The 21,002-nt window shown below is 39.4% G+C and overlaps 3 protein-coding genes across 4 annotated transcripts; all 3 read right to left on the bottom strand.

Annotated features, from left to right (window-relative positions):
* Positions 1 to 176: 176 nt before the first annotated feature.
* Positions 177 to 4,395, bottom strand: cdk21 (cyclin-dependent kinase 21). 2 transcript variants are annotated; one of them, XM_020632659.3, is made up of 8 exons: positions 3,998 to 4,395; positions 3,483 to 3,715; positions 2,647 to 2,779; positions 2,048 to 2,215; positions 1,709 to 1,818; positions 1,536 to 1,586; positions 1,098 to 1,230; positions 177 to 890 (listed from the first exon to the last, which is right to left on the bottom strand). In XM_020632659.3, exons 2-8 carry the CDS (start codon positions 3,710 to 3,712, stop codon positions 813 to 815), a joined length of 903 nt encoding a protein of 300 aa, XP_020488315.2. In that variant the 5' UTR covers positions 3,713 to 3,715; positions 3,998 to 4,395; the 3' UTR covers positions 177 to 812. The 2 variants fall into 2 exon arrangements, with proteins under 2 accessions (XP_020488315.2, XP_020488316.2); XM_020632660.3 differs by lacking the exon at positions 1,536 to 1,586.
* Positions 4,396 to 4,547: 152 nt separating this feature from the next.
* On the bottom strand, positions 4,548 to 10,392 carry retsat.2 (retinol saturase, tandem duplicate 2). Its single transcript, XM_020632658.3, has 11 exons — positions 10,166 to 10,392; positions 9,084 to 9,266; positions 8,639 to 8,880; positions 7,536 to 7,737; positions 7,260 to 7,457; positions 7,036 to 7,155; positions 6,204 to 6,342; positions 6,009 to 6,118; positions 5,746 to 5,915; positions 5,318 to 5,477; positions 4,548 to 5,232 (listed from the first exon to the last, which is right to left on the bottom strand). Exons 1-11 carry the CDS (start codon positions 10,323 to 10,325, stop codon positions 5,084 to 5,086), a joined length of 1,833 nt encoding a protein of 610 aa, XP_020488314.2. The 5' UTR covers positions 10,326 to 10,392; the 3' UTR covers positions 4,548 to 5,083.
* A 996-nt stretch (positions 10,393 to 11,388) lies between these two features.
* Positions 11,389 to 20,177, bottom strand: nmt1a (N-myristoyltransferase 1a). The gene is made up of 12 exons (XM_020632651.3): positions 20,045 to 20,177; positions 17,643 to 17,748; positions 17,320 to 17,464; positions 17,103 to 17,221; positions 16,452 to 16,543; positions 16,185 to 16,301; positions 15,411 to 15,581; positions 15,182 to 15,290; positions 14,920 to 15,090; positions 14,661 to 14,825; positions 14,416 to 14,553; positions 11,389 to 13,145 (listed from the first exon to the last, which is right to left on the bottom strand). The coding sequence occupies exons 1-12, from the start codon at positions 20,146 to 20,148 to the stop codon at positions 13,125 to 13,127; spliced, it is 1,458 nt and encodes a 485-aa protein (XP_020488307.1). The 5' UTR covers positions 20,149 to 20,177; the 3' UTR covers positions 11,389 to 13,124.
* Positions 20,178 to 21,002: the final 825 nt, after the last annotated feature.

Here is a 21,002-nt window from a genome sequence, read left to right on the forward strand (position 1 = left end):
TCTGCTTATTTGGCTTTTAAAGTAACTTTTCACACAAGCACAAATCCAGAAGATCTAATCGAGCTGCTGTCTGAAGAAGTTAAAATGCAGAGACCAGTTTTAGGGACAGTATTTATAGAAAAGTTTTTTGAAAGAACAGTGCAACTCTTGTAAAAAATCTGTAAATACAAACATAAATACAGGTGTAATCTATACAATTGATTACACCATAAACATCTTCACATAAAAAAAACCCTTGTCCTCCAGTGGATACAAAAAGCTGTGGTGAAACAACGTAAACAAACCTATCAACTCAAAGGTGCCCTTCATAGTGTTGTTAGCAGTTTAAGGCAAAAACAAAATCTGTAGTTTGTAAAGTAACATGCAACAACACCAAAGCAGCAATGTTTCAGGAGAAATTCACACACTGTCAAAAAAAAAAATCGAAACAAAAAATACATTTTTAAACTCTTCTTTCAGTTCAAAAAGTGAGTGAGAAATCCTTCATACATGTCTCTTCTTTTTATTTTTACCAAATGGGACTATATCAGCATACTTTTCATTCTACTGTGGTTAGTCAAAGTGTTTAGTTTTTTTTTATAAGTCAGGCATAATGCATTTTTATTAACTGATTGTTTCAACAGCTGTCCCCTCAAACCTGACCACAGTGTGTCATGAGGCTGCTGATCTGATGTTAAAAGCTGTTATATTAACAGCCCTCATTCTCTGTTTAGATGGATGTCATAGCTTCAGGCTGGTAAGCTTCAAGTAGAGCAGACAGAGGAAGTGAAAAAAAAGCTTTTCTTCTTCCAACTCAGCTTCAGTTTAAATCCTCAGTGCTTCATGAAGAAAGGATGGGCCAGGGCTTTGGCAGCTGAGATGCGATGGCTTGGTCTGAATGCCAAACATTGCTGCAGGTAAGAAGATTCACACTTTACCAAAACAGCTGTCACATGTGAGCATACATACAGATCAACTATTTCAATAAAAATAACACTAGTTGCACAATTTTAAAAAAAGGATTTAAAGTGCTAAAAGACAAGTTTCTTCAGTTGTGAAATGTGAAGGGTGTGTCTTCAAAAAAGTTTAAGATGAAAAGAAAACACAGGCGTGCTTACAGCTAGTAGGTTGTTCTCGCATGGTCCCAGGTTGTGCAGCAGCATAGTGTTGGAGCCTTTTGGTCCGTAGCTGATGGAGTATGAGACTGGACTGTCCTTGGGCCAGTCCTCCTCGCTGGGCAAACCGATCACCCTGACAAACAAACAGCAACACAATGACCTGACCAACAGATGAAAAAAAAATCTGCCAGAATGAGTGTGACAAAATTCAACACTTGGGGGTAATATTTATTTAACTTTTTGAGCCAGTGACTCTCAGCTTATGTTAAACTGCAGTATTTGTATCTTGCTATTCTGACATGGTGGAAACTTGTAGGGAAACTTCTGCATTCAGCAGTGGTGCATTAATAATCCCCGTCTGAGCTTGTTTGGAGCAAACAGGCAGGTTCTCATAACTCCTATCTGTATCACAGAAGGAACAAAATAAAAAACACTCACTCAAAGATCTTTTGCAGCTGCTGCACCTCTGTGTAGCCCTTAAACAGCGGTCTGTGGGAGAACAGACGTCTGAGTGTAACTTTATCTTTATTTTGACAACTCGAGAGTTTGTTTAGTCACACTCTCTAGAGCCACATATCTCTTCCAGCCAGACACAGACTCAGCGCCTTTACCTCAAGAGGAAAAGCTCAGCAAAGATGCAGCCGGCGCTCCACATGTCCACAGAGGACATGTAAACAGAGTTGAGCAGCACCTCAGGAGCTCTGTACCACAGCGTCACCACCTGAACACAGACAAGCAACAAAAGACTAAATGTTTCAGCTCAGAGAGAAGAAGAGGAGAAAGAAGGCAGTGTTAAATATAGAAGAAAAAAAACAAGCTCCAAATGGTTTAGGACCGAAATGCTGCAATAAAAATGAACATTTTCAGTACTCATTTGCACCCCCCACCCCCCCCTCAGGGATAAATATAGCTGTATCTTATCACATGACAGTATGTGTTGCCTCACTTACACCTGGAGTCAGAGCGATATTAAAAGTGTAGATCCGTGCCAGTCCGAAGTCTGCAATCTTGACTTCCCCGCAGCTGCTGACCAGGATGTTTTCTGGTTTCAGGTCACGGTGTAGCACCATGTTTGTGTGGAGGTAGTCTAATCCTTGCAACAGCTGCTGCATCACATCCTGCACAGACACAGCAAGAGAATAACAGCAATTATTTCTCTGTCTCTAAAGCAAACCAGGGGCCTCAGCAGTCACATCTGTTTGTGGACTAAATGTGTTACATTTCGTCAGTAAAACAAAAATGTGCCTTAAATTCACCTTTTCTTTATTGGAATATATATTAACTTATGCAGTCAGGGGATTTTCATCAGCATATAAAGTCAAGAGATACGACATGAAAACACAGATTGACATTTGAGTTAAATTTTCGATACTTGTGATGATAGGTCTGTGAATGATCCTTTGCAAAGCATTTTATTTTGAAAGAGAAACAGGTTGCCAATATATTGGAATGAGTCCATGATCTGATTAAGAGATCTGTGAAGTCTCATGTTAAATATATTTTACCCACGCAGAGCTAAAATAGGACAAGTCAGGGGATGGGATCACACCTTGATGCATTCACGACTAAGTCCAGAAGCAGGAGCGTTTGACAGGTAGGTGGACAGGTCCTGGTCGATGTATTCCAACACCAGAGTGAGGTTCAGGCTCCTGCCATCTGGGACAGTGGACGCCTCCAGCAGCCTGGAGATTTAAATCGTAAATAACAAAAAAAAAGAAAAATTGTGTTAAAAAAAAAAAGAACATTTCAGGTGTTTATTTTTTTTCTTGTATTCTACCTATTCTTGTATCTCCTCGACTTTTGAATTATCCATATGCACATAGATTTTTGCAACTCACCAAAAAGCAACTTGAAATACAAACATATTTAAATCATTAATATTAACCTTCAACATTTAAGGTATTTAAAAAAAAAAGAAGAATAGAATAGAATAGATGTTTATTGCAATTTGCACAGGTACAGGACAGTACAGGTACATTGGAATTCTTGTGCGTTTTTTCCCTGAGTCAGCTTCTACAAAAAAGTTTAAATTATATATAAAATAGACTAGCATTGTAAGAAAAAAAAAAAGAAAGAGTACAAAAAAGTAAAAATAAATAAGTTGTATTAACAGCTAAGTAAATTAAAATAAACAGTACAGAAGTTATGCACTGTATGATACAAAAAAATAAAAAATAACAAGGGGAACACTGTACAATTAAATGAAAATATAAATATGTTTTCTTATTGCACTTATTATCTCTTATTGCACCTGAGGTTATTGCACACATATTTTTCACATTATATAATTGCACTGTTAAATAAAGTTGAACAATAAAGAAGGAATAACTGTTGGTAGTTTTTTGGAAAAACACTTGTAAACTGGAAACTGCGACAAAAACTCACCTGACAATGTTGGGGTGGTTGAAGTAATTCATTTTGCGCATCAGCGCCACCTCTCGGATCATGAAAGCAGGGATCCCGCTCTCTGTTGTGTCTCCACGGATGTTGAACTTCTTGACCGCCAGGAGGCGCTGTTTCCCCCCCACCTCTCTGGCTTTATACACCGTACCGTAGGAGCCCTCTCCCACCTCTGCCAGGAGCTCGTAGCACAAAGGTTTAGTGCACACGTCCATGACCTTACGATGCAATTCAACAAAAATTAAAATTTAACTTTTCACTTCAACCACTTTTAAGTGTTTTTAAATACGTCACCTCCGACTTTGACCACACGTTTCAATCACTTAGTCTGTGGTTTTAATAAAGTAATTAAGCTAGCTAACAAGGTTCTGATTAAGTTTAAAATGTAGATGTTAAAAGGAAGGTAATAACCACCTGCTCGAGATTCCAGCTTTAATGTTTTATTCAACAAATGCTTCGTTTTTGTATTGTTCGAACAGTTTCTGATGTTTGTACTTTACCTCAGACTGCAGGGCACATTGTCACCTCCATACCTCGGACTGCAGGAAAATGTCGCTGCATTAATGAAGCTCGTAATAAAAAAAAGTAAAAAAACTCACACCCCTTTTATTCGCCAACTAATCAGAAAGCTCAAAATGTTCACATCGTTTAGCCCACTTCTTGTACACGTGCTCCCCTGCAGCCACCAATGTCACTGTAAACTCGTGCTGCGTTCAGGTGCATCATATTCACTCATGTGCAGCCAACATAAACTATCAAATTAGACAAACAAACATTAAAAGTGGCGTTTGGGAAAAGACAGTGGGTTGTTTAGACTTTTACAAGATCAAAGGGAAGGGACGCATTTCATTTGAACAAAATGATAGCAAAACGTAGAACTTCAAAGCTTGTTTATGAATATAATCTTTACCGTCAAATTGTCTGTTTTATTATAATCCCACAGGATATTTAAGGAATAAACAATATAAATGATTATTGCACTTTACTGACAACACGCTCGGCTAGCTTCAGTTTAAGAGACACTAGTAACAATAAACAAACTGCAACCAGTTCAATGTTTATACAGTTTATACCCTTTCATCTTAAAAAGGAAGCAACCTTTGTAAACTCGTTACAAACTGCAAAACAAAAACCGTAGGCACTGAGAATACAATAAAACACAACAAGCTGCACATAAATGTCAACATAAGCAATGGTTCACAAAAGCATTGCATCCACAACTGAGGTAATATTAGCTTCGATTATTGCAGATGTAGGCCTACTGTTAAAGCTCAACAGCTTCTTACTCAGACACGTAAACATTCCACGTCTTACATTACTAATCATTCATCAAAACATCAGATTTCAAACATGTGTTATTGTAGGTATGCATATTTGTGTTATTGTAGGTATGCATATTTAAAGTCATACATAGTGTGTTGAGTTGATGTGGAAAACATCTTTCCACTTTATTTGAGCAAAGATTATTTATTTCTAGTGAACTCTAGGAGTCTGTGCACACGGTTCTAGTTATAGCTTTGGTGTTAGCTTGATTACGGATTATTTTACAGTGTATAATGATCAGTCTGCTCGATGTTGTCATGTAGTTACTCGTTTTTCAATTTGGCATTCATGAATTTCATTTTCTTTGCCAAGCCGATGGCATCCAGGTGGAGGTTGCGGTTGAGAATGGCCGAGCCGCAGGTGAGAGCTCCGGCAAGAGCTCCTGCAAATCCGCACAAAAACACGTCCTGACCTGCGACACAAACACACCGCTCAAAGACTGTACTCCATCCTGTCGAGAATTTAAAAGGTGATGCGTGAGTGACAGACGGACTTACCCGTCAGATAGAAGTTCTTCAGGGGAGTCTGAGGTCTCAATGAGGCGCTGAGTTCAGGGCTGAAGCGGCCGATGCCGTGATCTGCTCCGTAGATTTCACCTTTGGGAGCTCCGATGTAGTAAGTGTTGGTGATGGGAGTTCCGGCGTCGATGTACTCAATCTACACAGAACCATAAAAACAGAAGTGACAGTGAGGCCAGACAAAGTTGAGGCGGTCTCGGTTTGATTCCTAGTCTCCGTCTTTACTTCTATCCCAAACAAGCTGAAAAACAAACTGTTCTAGTAACAGTGGAAATGATGACTCAGAGGTCAGATTGTTGTGAGCCACATTGTTTTGAAGTTGAGTGTATGAGCCAAAAGTGACAGGAAATACAGAGAAGAGACCTGAGTAAGACGAATGATAAACAGAAACGCATCTAAAAGATTACCTTGTCTCTTGTTATCTTAGGGAAGATATCCAGAACCACGTTCAGAGCCGTGTCGATGAACGTCTGTTTCAGCTCTTTGTACTCCTCCGCTCTGTTTGTCACTTTTGCGTCCTTCCACTCTTCAAACCAGGAATAGTTGGCGAAACTGACCAGACTCAGAGTGGACTTTCCTAAAATGAAGGTAGAAATGTGATAATGTTTCAAGTAAATACAGACATGCATATGTGCATAAACCTCCTTTGTATGTTAATAAGTTTGTGTACCTGGTGACCTCTCCTCCCAGGTTGAATCTTTGGCTGAAGGCGAGGCCACAAACAGGAGAGGGATACTTTTAGCAGATTCTTCCCTTTCTCCATTTAAGTATTTCTCCACCCTGTACAAGTAATCAGGTAAATTAGTTGAATCAACCTCGTGCATTTCTAAATTAAAGTATATTCTTTTGACGCCAGACAACGTACATTTCATCAAAGTTGTTCTCGGTAAAGATCCAGTAGTTGTCTGCTTTCAGGCCAAGCTCCTCCTTGGTTCCGTTCAGACCCACAAAAACACTCAGGCCACCTTCCCCGTTCTTCATCATACTCAGCTGCTTCTGGATGGCTGCATAACAAGAGGGACACTTACTTTACCAACAGATCACAGAATAAAAACAACACAAAGACACAAAGAAAAAAAAAAAAAGTACGCTTTTAGAGAATCATTGATGAACACACTTGAACACTTCCTCTGGAGACAAGATGATTTGTTAAACTTTTCATTATAACAAACTGTTCTTATCGTTTTACTTTTCTCTTTGAGGTTCATGAATACCTGGGAGGTGTTTTTGTTATGTTTTTAAAATTGTGACACAGAAATTAGAGAAAGTTATTGCTGAAAAAAATAAATCTCCAAGCAATGAGTCCCCTGCTTTGTTCTAGGATGTTGTCTACTCTTATTTGAATGTATTTTATTTCTAATTTCTTAATATTAAACACTATTCTTCATTCCAAATCTTTGAGCCTTACTTTTATCAAAGCTATTTTATGTTTTAACTATGTTGTGATTATTTTGCGAGGTTTATCTTGGGGATCTTTTTTTTTTTTTCTACAAGGTGTTCCATCATTGTTAATTGAAAAACTCATCAGTTGAGGACAACCGTTCATCAGAGTCTCAGATATGATCCTTTGTTGCATCTCTCACTTTTATGGGACTGTAAAGTTACATGAAAGTTTTCACCTGGACATTTTTCCCTTTATTTATAACTGATTTATTACAAAATCTATATGGATGACAAATGAAAAATATAAAGCTTACCTGGCATGGTCTGCAGCTCTTTGGGCAGCAGTTTCTGGTAGGTGTTGAAGATGCCAGCATTGGAGATGACCATGGGGGCGTGGATAGGAAACTCCTCGTCACCCTTCATGACGCTCACACCTGATATCATAAAAAAATAAATAAAAAAACAGACACACAGTGAGTCTCTTCTTCTCTGTGGGAGCTGCTTTCTGTGCTCAGAAAAACAGAGAAATCCCACTCACCACAAGCTTCATTAGCCTCATTGAACAGGATGCGGTTGACGGGGGCTCGAACAAGAACAGCACCACCGGCCTTCTCAATGATGGGGATCATGTGATAGGCGATCTCACTGGCTCCGCCCTTAGGGTACCAGGCACCATTTAGGTAGTGAGTGGTGAGCAGGCTGTGCATTGCAAAACTGGAATCTTTAGGCATGTTACCTGCAGTTTAGAGGGAGAAACCAAGACTTTGAGAAAAGCGCTACAGAAATGCATAGATCGAACAGCTGCTTGGCGTACCATAGGTGCCAAAGATGTAGGCGAAAACAGCCCTGAGGTCCTTGTTCTCGGTCAGTCCGTTGACAACTTCTGTCAGGCTGCGGGGGGCCATTTCGAAGAAAGCGGACATACGTCTGACCAGGCCAGTGTAGACCAGGAACTTGGCTAAGGGAGCGGGACAGAGCTTCAGGAGAGCGAGAACCCAAATGCCCCGTCCGACTTTCTGAAGAAGAAACACACACAGAGAAGAACAAATTATGGCTGTGATACACTGACAAAAGAGAAAACTACTGTGCACACATGCAGGAAAAATGCATAAAGGGGAAGGACAAAAAATGTACTAACTGCATGGAAAAGGGAAAAAGGCCATTTTTATTTAAACACGGCAACACTGTGTGTGTTACACTGACAAACATACCTGATGGTTAAACCAATCACAACTTCATTCTTCTGTTTGAAATGAAACATACATTTTAAAAAAAAATAAAGGAAAGGGTATGTAAAAATGTTTGGAAAGAATGTGTTTTTCCTCCAAACAAAACAATAGTGTAAGTAGGAGTCGTCCCATGTAATACATAAAAGATAGAAAAGATAATTTTGTTACAGCAACCATATCAGATGATCTCGGACCTCCTCAATCTCACCAGCTCAGCCTTGACTCCAAGTGGACATCTGTGCTAAATGTCAGAGTTCTCTTTTTCTGAGATATAACCGGCTCCTCAAAGATAAAGAAAGTGGCATTCGGAGCCAAATCCCTCTGTTGCAACTCAGTCTGGAATATATTACGCAATATCTCAGATGGAAAGTTGCCATGCCAACTTTTTTTAACCTTTGAATCGCCAACCCTTGAGCTCTTGAACAATATCAGTGACAACACCAACAGAAATCAGGAAAATGCTGCGTCTTTGTGCTAAAGTGCAGTTTAGAAACACACTGTTCACTTGGAGAAAAGGCTATTTGGTAATTGTGTTCAATTAAATAACTACCGGGACTCCATTATCACGGATTGAATATTTTACTTTTAACACTGAATGCTAATATTTTGAATTAAAGCTGCACAAAGTCATTGGTAACATTTTATCTAAACCTTCTGATCCATTCACTGTAATGCAGAAACATCCCACCTTGACCAGCCTCAGGTACTCATCGATGGCTTTCTCCTCTCCAGGGAAGCACTTTTTCAGCTCGTCGGGGAAGCGGGTCCTGCCGCTGTAGATGGGGTAGCGGCGGCGGTTTTCTGGTGGTCCCAGCACTACCTGGTCAAAAGGATTCTCCAGAGGCTCCCACTGCAGCTGTCCGTTAGTCATGCTGTCCAGCATGCAGCGGAATGGCTTGTGGTCCTGGAGGTCCCCGATGTAGTGGATTCCTGAGGGAGGAAATTAGAAAATGCAAAAACACAGCAGAGTTTTAACATTATCCAATGCCCGAAAAATACTGGTTTGCACAACTTTTTTTCTGCCTACACTCTGGATTATAAAAAAATGACAATTTAAATGAAGCCTTGAGAGCATTTTCTTTCCAAGTCTTCTAAAAAGAAACCAAAAAACAATCAAGAGCTTTCATTCTCACCAACATCAAACTCAAAGCCCTTCTCAGTGAACGTGTGACAGCAGCCTCCAGCCCGATCATGCTGCTCCAGGACCAGGACCTTCTTGCCAACTTTAGCCAGCAAGACTGCAAGCCCAAGACCGCCGATACCACTGCCGATGATAACAGCGTCTAAGTCTTTAGGTACTTTACTGATCAGGAAACCTACAGAGAAGAGGCAGCAAAACATTAACATATCAACATGTCTCTGGTACAAATGACCCTGCAAAAATAAAGTGAGAAATATTACGTACAACTACCTGGTTTAAGGTTTGCATTTAAAAAAAAATATATATATATATATATATACTGCTTTTCCCTGATTTATCTCTTTTTAAACTAAGTATCTGTTGTTTTGGAAAGTCTACTGGACAGACAGAAATAAGAGGGCATAAGTGTAGTCTCTCGTTTTTTAACTAATAAAAAAAAAGCTGGAATAGATTTCCCCAGGGTTACCCTCAATAACAAGAGAAAATGTAGTCTGTTGCTTCATGATTCAAACGAAACACGACCATGACTCAAGACAATTGTGATCTTGAGTTTGGGACACTATCTCAGATAGGTCTGCAGATCACTCTCATGACATCTTAATTAATTCAACAATCCATTTATTTAGCCTAAGAAATAAAGTGTATTGTTATTCTTTCAATTAAATTAACTTGTATGAAAATATGGCCATTATATATACATACTAAAATTTACAACATTAACACATTTTCATAGCAAGATAAGATTATATTTTTAAGTTCCTCTTCTAAAAATTGTTTTTACAGATGTCACGTTTATAAAAGTATTTACTGTAAATTGATACTCGACCGCTTATAGTCCTGTGGGTTTGACAGGACTGTTCACTTTCTATTAAATTAGAATAATGTCAATATATTATGTAAGACATATTCCTAAGTGACACTTGGTCACTTGCTCTAGGTTTAAACAGAGGAATTAAAAAACGATTTATTTTTTTTTCCCTGCAGAAGACAAAAATAAATTACAGTAATGTTGTTAATAGATAAAAAATATATATATTAAACAGTTTATTTCATGACCTTGTTAAATGAACTCACCTTGCTTCAAAACTTTTTTTTTTTCTTTCTGGTCGTGAACCATCTTTCTCACCGGTTCACGGGTATCCATCTCAAAGGGATTAGGCCCGGAGCTCCAGAAGACATACTTTAATATATATATGACCAAGACGACACAAATGGTCCCCAGACCAAGCAACATTGTGGCAGGATATCGGGCAGGTGGGCTGCAGGCTTGTCGACCACTCCGTCCACTGCCTTCACTTCCGCGTGAAACTCGCCAAATACCGCCTACATTATCAACACTTGATAAGTTTAACCAATCAGGGCCTTCTACAGCATTCGTCAGTCAGATTGGACCAATCAACATCAAGTTCACTGAGGGAGCGACGCCCCCAAGCAAGTACCGTTAGGCTGAAAATAAATTACGTAAGCGTGACAAAAGGTCCGCTTGACATCAGTTTTCCTCTTGAAAAATATAAGTGAACTTTAAATAAAGATGTGCTAGTCATGCAATATATACATAAAATGATTTTCTTATGACCTTCACAATCATCTGATAAATTCTTTAAACCTACCTCTTTGAAATGATTGTCTATTAAGTCGGATTTGTATAGTAAATATATGTTTATTCCTTAATGTGAGTCATTGACTCATTCTATTGCATTTTCTGTTTTGATAGCTGTTTTTATCTAATCACTGCACAGACACTTCCTGGAAAGTGCTGCACAGATTGGATAACTTCATCAGTAGTAGTTTCTCTAGGCCTACTCTACCTGCTCATCGAGTACCTTTAAACTGGTTTCTTGGAATTTGACAGACAATCCCTTATGTAATCTATTATTAGAAACACCTCGACTGTAAAACCTACAGTTCAAAACGCAGATGAATCGCCAAATCTTCATGATAGAATATGTTAGTAAATTAAAATGTCCTCAAAAGCTGAATATGTTACTTGCCAAACATTTAAAAACAGTTTTGCTGCAGGCGGCATGAAAACTGTTGATAGTGTTAGGACTTTTTTTTTTTTTTTAGCTCAATGTCCACTTAATAGCTTTTTCCATTGATTTCTGAAGAAAAGGGACTATCTATGGAGGAAGTCCACCACAACAAAAGAAAATAAGTAGTCTTTGATGCCACATTTCTATGCCAATGCTTTACTGGAACATAGCAAAATGCAATGTCGACTGGACAAAATGTTTTCTGCATACTCAGTGCAAACCTGAAGTTGAAATTCCTTCTTGAACAGAAAACATGCAAAAACCTCACAGCAACTTCTAGATTTTATTTCTTTGCTCAAAAGAAAACAAAAGAATTACCTGCATGTTGAAAGTCTTTCTGCACTAGAACACAATGGAACCCATTATTCTTTTTACATGTGTATGCAAATAGAACCATCATTTTACATAAGTTGCACTTTAAGGGATTTCTCCATTCGTTATCATCCTCATCGTCATCATCGTCATCATCCCCCGCTCTGCCAAAACGTGCTGAGAATCCAGACTGCTGCTCTTGGTCAGTTTCAAAATCCATCCTAAATCCTGACTGATGTTGCCTACATGATCCGTGCAGAGGGGAAAATGTCTCATCGAGGTGGAAAGCAAGCTGCATTGCAAGTTTTTTTTTTTCCCCATATTGATTTATACTTTTGTGTCTGATGTCACATCCTAAGTAAAGCTTATAAAAACATACAATCAGAGATGTTAATTCGAGTGAGACTAAAGCTAACGATGATCCCGTCTTCAAATAGCAAAGAACATCGGATGTGATATGTGCATGTAAACAAGTCACCAGAACTTCCAGCTCTTCTTTCTGGGGTAGTTTTCAGAACTGTTTTCATGATGTTTCTAAGACTTCCTGTGTGATTCCTTCATGAACATCTGCATAAAGTACTTTTAAGGTATCCAAAGTCCTTGCATATTTTACGAGTCCCTCAGGATGGACATTGAAACTGCAGCACAGTCAAATCAAAAGGTGTCATTACATATCTGATCCCTGCTGATAAAAGTGTGGAGTAAACTCCGACAGAAAGCCTTCAACCGCAGCGTGACAGTCCAACCTCGTCCACAAAAAAAAAAAAAAAAAGATTCTAATTTTTTTTTTGTTTCTCCTAAGCTGATGAGTCATCAGTGAGTGTTTCAGGGCTTCTTCAGTTAGTGCAGTAAGCTGTGGAGGAGCATCATGACAGTTAATACACATAAGAACTCCAGAAAAAAAACAAATGCAGTTCTAGCATGGGTGTCTTTGAAAAAGCAGTGGTGAAAAAAAACGTCAAAATGTTGGAAAACTAAGGTTTGATGAGAAAAATCAAAGAAGACACAGGGTCAAACATGACAAGAGAATTCTTTACAGAAGCCCTTATCTTGTATCCACTTTTGGTATTTATTACCTCAACTTCTTAAGCCTATTCTTTTAAAATATTTTTTTTTATCTTTTTGTTGTTGTTTTTCATCTCTAAAACTGAAGGATGACAGTGTTATTTTAATTGCAAAAACCACTTCCAACATTTAGCAATAAAATGAAACCATAGATTTTAGTCTGTGTGTGTTAGGGCAGTTATGTTTGATATTATTTACATGTTTCTTTTTTATTTTTTTTTAATCTTTTGTAGGTACGCCAACCGTGAGTGTTTGGTTTACAGTAATCTGTGCAAACTGTTCTTGTGTGTGTGTGTGTGTGTGTGTGTGTGTGTGTGTGTGTGTTTGGTACAGTCCAGACAACTCTCAGATGAAATAAAGTTGTTTAGGGATGATAACTACAATGGCTTAAGGTCCCTGTGATCAAAAGGAGGAGGAAGAGCAGGAAGACTCTCCCGGCCTCCCACCTGGCAGCGGTAGTGCAGGTCAAAGTTCAGAAGGTCAAAAAGTAAAAATGGGCGGTGGGTTTTTTTTTTTTTCCACTCCTGTAGCAGGAAGTCATCAGTCCATCTCGTCACGTGGTCAGTGTGATGGGTGTCGTCTCCTGGCCTGATGGTGACACTTGTTTACGGCATAAAGGGATGTCACTGAAGAACCAACCCAACCTGGAACAAAACAAAAACATGAGGATATTAGGAAACAGTTTAAAAAAACATCGTTCCTGCAGAGTTTACTTAATACCAATTTAATCATCAATAAGATTTCACCTCTTCAAAGTAAAAAGATAAACATGATGAACAACCAGTCAGGAGGAAAAGGCCTTCCATTATTTGTTATTATAATCAATGTTTCCTTATTTTGACCAGCAGTATGCATCAATAATTACTCCTCTTATAATTCATTTAAAATGGATGGAAAGTTTAACTAGTTAAAAAATGATTAATTCATACAACTTTTGGCTCAATGTGACGCTTTCTCATTATGATATAATGAGCGTTCTAGCTGCTGCAGCTAGCATTAGTTTTGCTACAGGGCTGATGGCGCTCCAGAAAGAGGATTGAAGAGCTTCCTGAGTTCTGTCCCAATTTTCCTCAATTTGTCTAACTTGCCGACTGTGTGACTCAGCATTTCATAACCAACATTGGCACAAGAATAGGAAATTTACTGACTAACGTACGCAAATGAAACCTTACACTCTCTAATTTTTAATGCCCTCTATTTGAACTTGGAAGTCCAAAATACAAGATGGCTGCCTTGCACATCGACAATAACCAGTAAATGTGGATGAACAAACATCCTGACTCCTTCTGAAGAAGTTTCACTCTTGATTGATTTAAATAAATAAGTGAGCCTTGTGTAGGGAGGCTGAACATGAGAGTGCAGAATAATATCTGCAGCAATCAGCTCCATGAAACGATTTAAGCAACGCCATTAGAGGGTTTATACTTAACAAGAGACATCACACCACGTCAATGAGAGACGTCACAGCCGACAGAGCACACAAAACACCACCCACAACACAAAATTGAACGGTGAAGAGTGAATTCAGGTCGTCCACAAATATATCGATTTTAGATACAAGCCTTAAGAAAATGAAAAAATGGTCGGCAAATATACCTGGGGACCCTCCCAGGTATACGTGTGTTGGAAACACTTACATGAATCATTAAAGTCTTGTGGGATTTAGAAGGTCGGTAATCCAAATTCAGAATCAATCCGTAAGATTCACATTCCTAAATAATGGTGGCTAAAGGAATATACTGTTGAGTGTGTGACTCATTACAATCAGTCCCACACACAGCACCGTCCCACTTCGACCTGTAGACATGATGCTATGGTGTTTAAAGGTCAATGGAAATCAGCGTATACTCACTGCTGCCCTGAAGATACTCTGAGGTCATGACATCATCACTATAATAATCCCATGAAACGTACCTTTTCTGAGCCCATGCTGGGACACTTCCAATTGTACAGATAATACTGTAGATTTCCGTCACCGATGCCGAACTTAAGCTTCTCCAAGAAAGTCTTGTTTTCCATTAGATCCAGTGCATTGAAGACATCGAACCCTTTCTGGAGAAAGTGATGAGAACAAGAAAGGACAACAGATGAGTTCCCTGGAAACTACACGTACGATGGAAAATGCACATCAATAAAAAAAAAAAAAAAGGAAAACAAACCGATTTGGCCAGAATGAGGGCGTCAGACATGAGGTCGAGCATTGGGGTGGTGGTGTGGACGTTGTAGAAGGAGTATGCTGCTTTTAGACTGCGGTGCACAGGGTGGTTCATGATGGTAGAGGGCAGAGTGTAGAAACTCAGGAAATCAGTCACTTTGCCATCGTTCTGTCAAGAGAGTACACAATTGGTTTTCAGACAGATGTATTATAAGAAAAATGAATGTCTAATAATAATAATAATGTGTTGAAGATTTTCTTACCTCCACCAGGTAAGTGTCGATAATGTTCTCCTGGGGAAGCAGCCAGTGTTCTACTTCTTCCTGGTTCATGGCGGGCGCCAGATGGAACTGGCTCAGGTACTCGCGGAGAAGGCGATGCACCACCGGCACGTCCTTCTTAGTCATTGGCCGTAGACCTTGAGTCTTAGGAGCCTGAGAGAGAACAACTTAAGCTTTTGCAAGGTCGTTTTGTTTTTCAAATGTGTGTCTGTCAAATGTAAGCGTTTTTTTTTTTTTTGCTCACCTCAGGCAGACGATACAACTTCATGGTGCGCTGCATTGTCATGTTCCTGCTCAGGTGGGAGAACTTCACCTCAATTAGCTTGCGAGGGTTCAAAGAGCGATGCCAGTACCTGCGCAAAGAGAACACAAACAGTCAAATAAAAAATAAAAAGTAAATGAGGCAGGGAGAAGTGTGTGTGTGTGTGTGTGTGTGTGTGCACATTAATTGGCAGCTGTTTCGTCAGACCCACCTGCATGTGCCCACAGGTTTGGGCAGGACCACTCCAGCAGTGTAAACAGCCTGAAAAATACCCTGCAGGTTGACCCGTCTGGTGATTTCTCTGATCAGAACCGGAGCGACTCGTTTGGAGCGAAGCTTCTTGTGGACGCAGAGGAAATTGATCTCAACCATTTTCTTTTCTCTAAAAGATCAAAAAGAGGAGTTGTCATGTGAGTAACTCTTAAGAAACATGTTTAAACAATGGATATACTAATCCATAGAATGTTACACTTTTACTACGCATCTTTCACAGGACGTTACCCCTGTTTTTTAACTTACTAAATAAGCTGACTTATAATTACATATCATGCAGGAGGCGTTTCCTGCTCAATAATACAGACTGAATACACTGAGCAGCCACTTCTATCATCTATTAAATGTATTTCAATTGAATGGAATGGCCTTGACATAACTTCTTCTTTAATAAGGTTTATATCATTCACTTTTTTTTTCCTCTATCTAAATATTATGAATGATTTGTCTGCGTTAAAATGAGCTTGTGCACTGGACTACATTTTATTGATAAATGTTTCTCATTTCTATAAATACAGAGAGACCAACAGAGCAAACATTTGTGAATAAAACACAGTTCAGAACAGCACATCATAGGCTTCATTAAGTTGGACTTTATGGCAGAGCACTGCAATAGGCGTTTATAATGTAACGGCCACTGACTGTATGTTATGTAGACGAGAGATATATGGAGTTAAATAATATTATTACTTGTCCAGATGTGTTCACTTACATGTCGTAGATAGAGATATTGGCAGGTATGGCACTGATGAAGCCGACCAGCTTCTGGTTGGAGTTAACCCTCACCCCACAATGCCACTGGGGCAACCAGCCAGGGGGCCGCAGGGCCCTAAGACAGAGATCAGTCACTAAATGCAACAGACAAACCTCCTATATTCATATTTCATGGTTTATTTAAGTGTAGTTGTTCTCCTGACATGCCACTTAACATCTAGCACACAATATTAACCTCATGGTCAGAAGCTCAAAAGTGACTCACCAGAGCAGGAACTCAGGGGAGTAGTCAAATCTGAACATGTTGTCGTCATCTTCAACATAATTCTCATTGAGAAGGGTGTACAGCTCCTTGAGCTGGTTGTATAGAAAAGACAGAAATAGACTTTACAAACACAAGAGAGTACTGTAGAATTTCTTTTTTTGCCTATTTAACCGTTCTGCATCAATTTAAAAGGAGTTATTCTACTTTTTAAACATTTCTGACAGTTCAAAAGTACATCATTCACTAATCGTACAAGCTCACTAAACATTCAAATTCAGCACATTCAGGCTTTAAATTGTTAATGAAAAAAAAAAAAAAAACTGATTCTATCTTATCCGTTAATTATTAATTAGATTGCCAAAATCTGACAAACACATTGATAAGTTCTGCTGTGATGGAAGTTGAAAAGTTCAGCTCTTCTCTGAATAAGTATTGCTCTTGATTTTTATAACGTTTCATCATCAACCACATATCTGAAGAGAGATGACAGCGATGGATGACTGACTTCACTGACTGAGAGGCATAGAAATAATCAATCAACAAGCTTTTTAATAATACAAAGCAAAAAAGCACTGAGAGTCCATGAAACTGGTCAATATGGTTTTTGTCATGTGCATTCTTGTTATGAGTTTCTGTGTTCTTCTCTCTTACCACCGCGGCGTCCCCCAAGTCGAGGGTGTCCCAGCTGAATCCCTGTGGGAGGCTGTAGGGCTCTTCACGGATGACGTCTTTGTCAGGTTCAATGGAGCCATGTGATGTAACCGTCTCCCCTGAAGAAACACAAAGCAGTTTCTGACTCACAGCACAAAACAATCAATATACGATACTCTTTCTTGTGGGTGTAAACGTTTAGAGAAAAATGTGGTACCTAGTTTGGGCACAGGCTGTGTGTCCCAGAACTGGTAACTCCTCCGAGTGGCCTCCTCCATGGTTTTGGCAGGACCCTGGCCTACAGAGAACAGTTCAATGGCCTTTTGGATCTCCTGGAGCTTATCAGCTGGCAATGAATTCACCTGTTTGGAAAGTAAATATGAATTCATTATAGACATGCATCTACTCTTTTCAAAATGAATACATTATTTTATATGCAGAGCAGTTATAATGTGAGCTGTATGGGATGAAACCTGAACTTAAGTCATGTGACTCTTCAAACTAAAACACACTTTTATTCAAAAATGAATGAATTCACACCTTGGCAAGGGGGTCCTGAGCTGCTTCTGGGGCACCTGCTTTCTTCTTCTTTTTCTGCTTCTTTTTCTTCTTCTTGGCACCAGTGTCGTCGCCCAGACCCCTGTCACTGAAACAGGACAGAAATAGAAGGCGCCCGTATTTTAGTCTACTATCCCCGAGGAAACTTTCGCCAGTCACAGTCGAAAAGTAATCATATGAATCTCTTCCTGTGACATGCCTGCAGCACGACGTATAAACCATCGTAGATATTAATGACATGAAATGAAACTTTATGTAACAATCATCTAGCAAAACAACAGATTATTATTCTGTCTGTGGCAGAAGTGTTTCAGCTCCATATACACATACAAGTGTCCTAAAGTTAAAGTTAGAGTCCCTGCTTTATTTTGCATGAAAAACTTTTATTTTTTTCCACACATAATTGAATCTTTCAGGAGCGAAACAAAGTCTAAATTAGTTGATCTAAACGTATTTCTAGTAGACACACATACAGAGTTTTTTTGTGTACAAAAATTGAACTGTTTTAGCAAGGACAAGGCTCAACACAAAGCCACAAGAAACTAACAGGACACGCGTTAAGGCAGAACACTGTCGACATATTAAAATATGTCAGTCTTCATCTCCTGTATCAGATGATTGTCCCGTTTTGGAAGACGCAAAAGGAGACATAGGACATAAGAAAGAACCATATTACACAGATAGTCCTGCTGCCCCCTTTCCTCATAAACCCCCTATTGTCGATCATTTAACACTAAGACGCTAGACACACACACACCCCCACAAAGCTATCCCATTTTCTAGCCTGACAGAGACCGCATACTTACAGAGGATAATCTCATTAGTGCCCCAGAGAGGAGAGAGGCAAAGCACTGGCCTGTATTTGTAACACCAGCACAGATGGTGAATTACATGATCTCTGGAAGTGGTTTCTACACGTGTGTACGTATGTATGTACAAGAGGTCAGTGAGCGACCGGGACAATAGAAAACAAAGCATTCAATAGTTTGTTCCACCGGCTTCCATTTCAACAGAGTAAAAGCAGCTAACAGCCAGAACCTCTCTTTGTTTATGCATGTGGTTTTTTGTGTGTGTGCTGGGTGCAGGGATGTTACACGTGTTGCTCGAAACGAGACGCAAAACTCACATTTGCAGTAATTTCAACAAATAATAAGAATAAAAAAAAAGGGGTAGTCACTTTCCAATGGGAGGTAAACAAAATCATGCTTATTCATCTGTCAGATTTGTGTTTTTTTTTGTTATTTTAATGTGCTCAAAGCTCACACCTTTTTAAACAATTAAGTTAAAACAAGGGGTGTGTGTGTGTGTGTGTGTGTGTGTGTGTGTGTGTGTGTGTGTGTGTGTGTGTGTGTGTGTGTGTGTGTGTGTGTGTGTGTGTGTGTGTGTGGGGGGGGTGTGGTGGGGGGGGGAATGGTTTAGGCCACATAGTTGAAAGCTTGAATTTGCACACATTAGCCATAATTGGTGGAGAGGGTTCAGTATGAGTGCTTTTTTAAGAGGTCACAGGCCGTCGAAAATGTTGGGATGGAAACCAAATGACTAAGCAAAACTACTCTCTTCGTTTGCACCTAAATGCATCACACCCAGTTGTCTTAAGCAGGACACGCCTTGGTAATTAACAAGCATGGTGCCCCTTTTTATGTGTGTCACCGCTTGGTAAACATTAACAGAATCCAATGCAAGGCAAATCTTCAAATTCAGAGCTCGGTTGTTCCGAGGATCCTGCATAATGTACTTGATAAAAAATACAATAAAAAAAGGGGGGGGGGGTGATTAGAAGCTCAGTCATGTACTAACAGCAAACTGCATGTTTTAAGGCATGGAGGTCTTGCTAGTTTCACTTTGGCTTTAGCTACTATCTGCACCGAAAATCCACTTACAGACAATAGAGGTTTGACAGCTATGTTAGCATGCAAGCTAACTCGCTATACAGCAGCTGTGGTTGCCATGAAATGAATCAGACACATGTGATGGGCATCGACGTGTGACAAATATATATATATATATATATACACACCCTATAATGAATAAACGTTTTACAAGAGAGCTCAAATGTTGAGACTTAGTAAATGTAGCAGCTCAAATCTCACTTGGGGTTTTCTACCCCCATACTACGCCTTGCTATGAGAACTGAAGGAGAGCAGGGATAAGCCCCGCCCACACAAGGAACGGAGCGCACTCTCGGCCAATCATACGAGAACACTGACAAGAAAATGCCCCTTTCGACCAATGAGGTAACCCCAAGTGGGCGGGACAACTTCCTTCAATGGCTGTCTAACCCCGACTGGACTGCTCGCCGATTCTGTAACTTGAATTAGCTTTGACTGTGTATACAGCAGCGTGACACGTTTAACACCACCCCGATGCAAGGCACGGCTTCTTACCCATCTTCAAAGTGGTGCTCTTCGTTTTCACAGTCGCTGCAGTGTCCGTGGTCCTCTACATCTTCTTTCTCCGGCATCGGTGCTGTCTCATTCTCATCCGCCATCTTCAACCAGGAAGTGAGGAGCCACCGCGTGTCATCCACGGCTTTAAACTTGCCTCGATACTATTGGTTCAGAGCAGTCGTGGAAATGTCTTCGCTGTTGTCTTCCAGTCGCTGCTGCACAGAAGTCAATGTATTCAGCATAATGTAAAGAAGGGGATGGTGATGGGAGGCATTGCCTTCAAGCCTTTGAATTAATTTTGACCCAGAAAATAACACTGGTTAATAACACCTTGACATAATTGCGACACTGTGATCTTCATTAAGTTATAGCAGTACTTTGAACAGGATGCACATAGAGAGGTGGATATGCGTGATAAAATAAAAAAAATTACATAAAATTTGCACATATCAAATTATTTTTGGCCAACACTGAAAGATAAGAAAATGCAAGCCGATTTATTAAAAACTGAACTGCAATGTTGTGTATTTAAAGAGTGACAAAACTATCAAAATTTAACTGAATAACGTTTATAACTACATTAATACTTAAACAGAGTTGGTAAGAGAGTTGGTTGTTCATGTCAATGGTCTTTTGCCAATTTATGTTATTAGGCTTCTTAAAAGCCTACTTACAGCCTATTTTATAATATGAACTTAATGCAGTCCCTTACCTGAAAGTATTTTATTACCTTCAGCACACATTCACACACCTTGCAGATCAGTGAGAGCTTTAATGCAAGAAAGCTGAAAGTGTATGGTAACTGAAGAATAGTATAGTGGTATGTGTTTGATTTTTACCTTAACAATTTAGATGATATAAATATTATTACTAATACACACATGGGTTTTTCATGGCCTTGGCCCCAGACTGTTCACTGGAACTACTGCAGTTTATGGATTTGAAAGAAGTATAA

This window comes from Labrus bergylta, chromosome 16 (assembly GCF_963930695.1).
Source record: "Labrus bergylta chromosome 16, fLabBer1.1, whole genome shotgun sequence".
Lineage (NCBI taxonomy): Eukaryota > Metazoa > Chordata > Actinopteri > Labriformes > Labridae > Labrus > Labrus bergylta.

Bases quoted from the DNA above. Each gene is read 5' to 3' on its own strand.
- cdk21 (XM_020632659.3), bottom strand. From the start codon at position 3,712: ATGGACGTGTGCACTAAACCTTTGTGCTACGAGCTCCTGGCAGAGGTG. The intron at 2,216-2,646 runs GTGTGATCCCAT...GTGTCTGTGCAG, and splicing joins TTAGTCGTGAATGCATCAAG to GATGTGATGCAGCAGCTGTT. The intron at 891-1,097 runs GTAAGCACGCCT...TCTTACCTGCAG, and splicing joins GCGAGAACAACCTACTAGCT to CAATGTTTGGCATTCAGACC.
- retsat.2 (XM_020632658.3), bottom strand. From the start codon at position 10,325: ATGTTGCTTGGTCTGGGGACCATTTGTGTCGTCTTGGTCATATATATA. The intron at 5,916-6,008 runs GTACACAAACTT...CCTTCATTTTAG, and splicing joins CTGGGAGGAGAGGTCACCAG to GAAAGTCCACTCTGAGTCTG. The intron at 5,233-5,317 runs GTAAGTCCGTCT...TTTGTGTCGCAG, and splicing joins GAAGAACTTCTATCTGACGG to GTCAGGACGTGTTTTTGTGC.
- nmt1a (XM_020632651.3), bottom strand. From the start codon at position 20,148: ATGGCGGATGAGAATGAGACAGCACCGATGCCGGAGAAAGAAGATGTA. The intron at 16,302-16,451 runs GTGAGTCACTTT...TCTCTGTCTTAG, and splicing joins TCCCCTGAGTTCCTGCTCTG to GGCCCTGCGGCCCCCTGGCT. The intron at 15,291-15,410 runs GTGGGTCTGACG...CTCTTTGCGCAG, and splicing joins AAACCTGTGGGCACATGCAG to GTACTGGCATCGCTCTTTGA.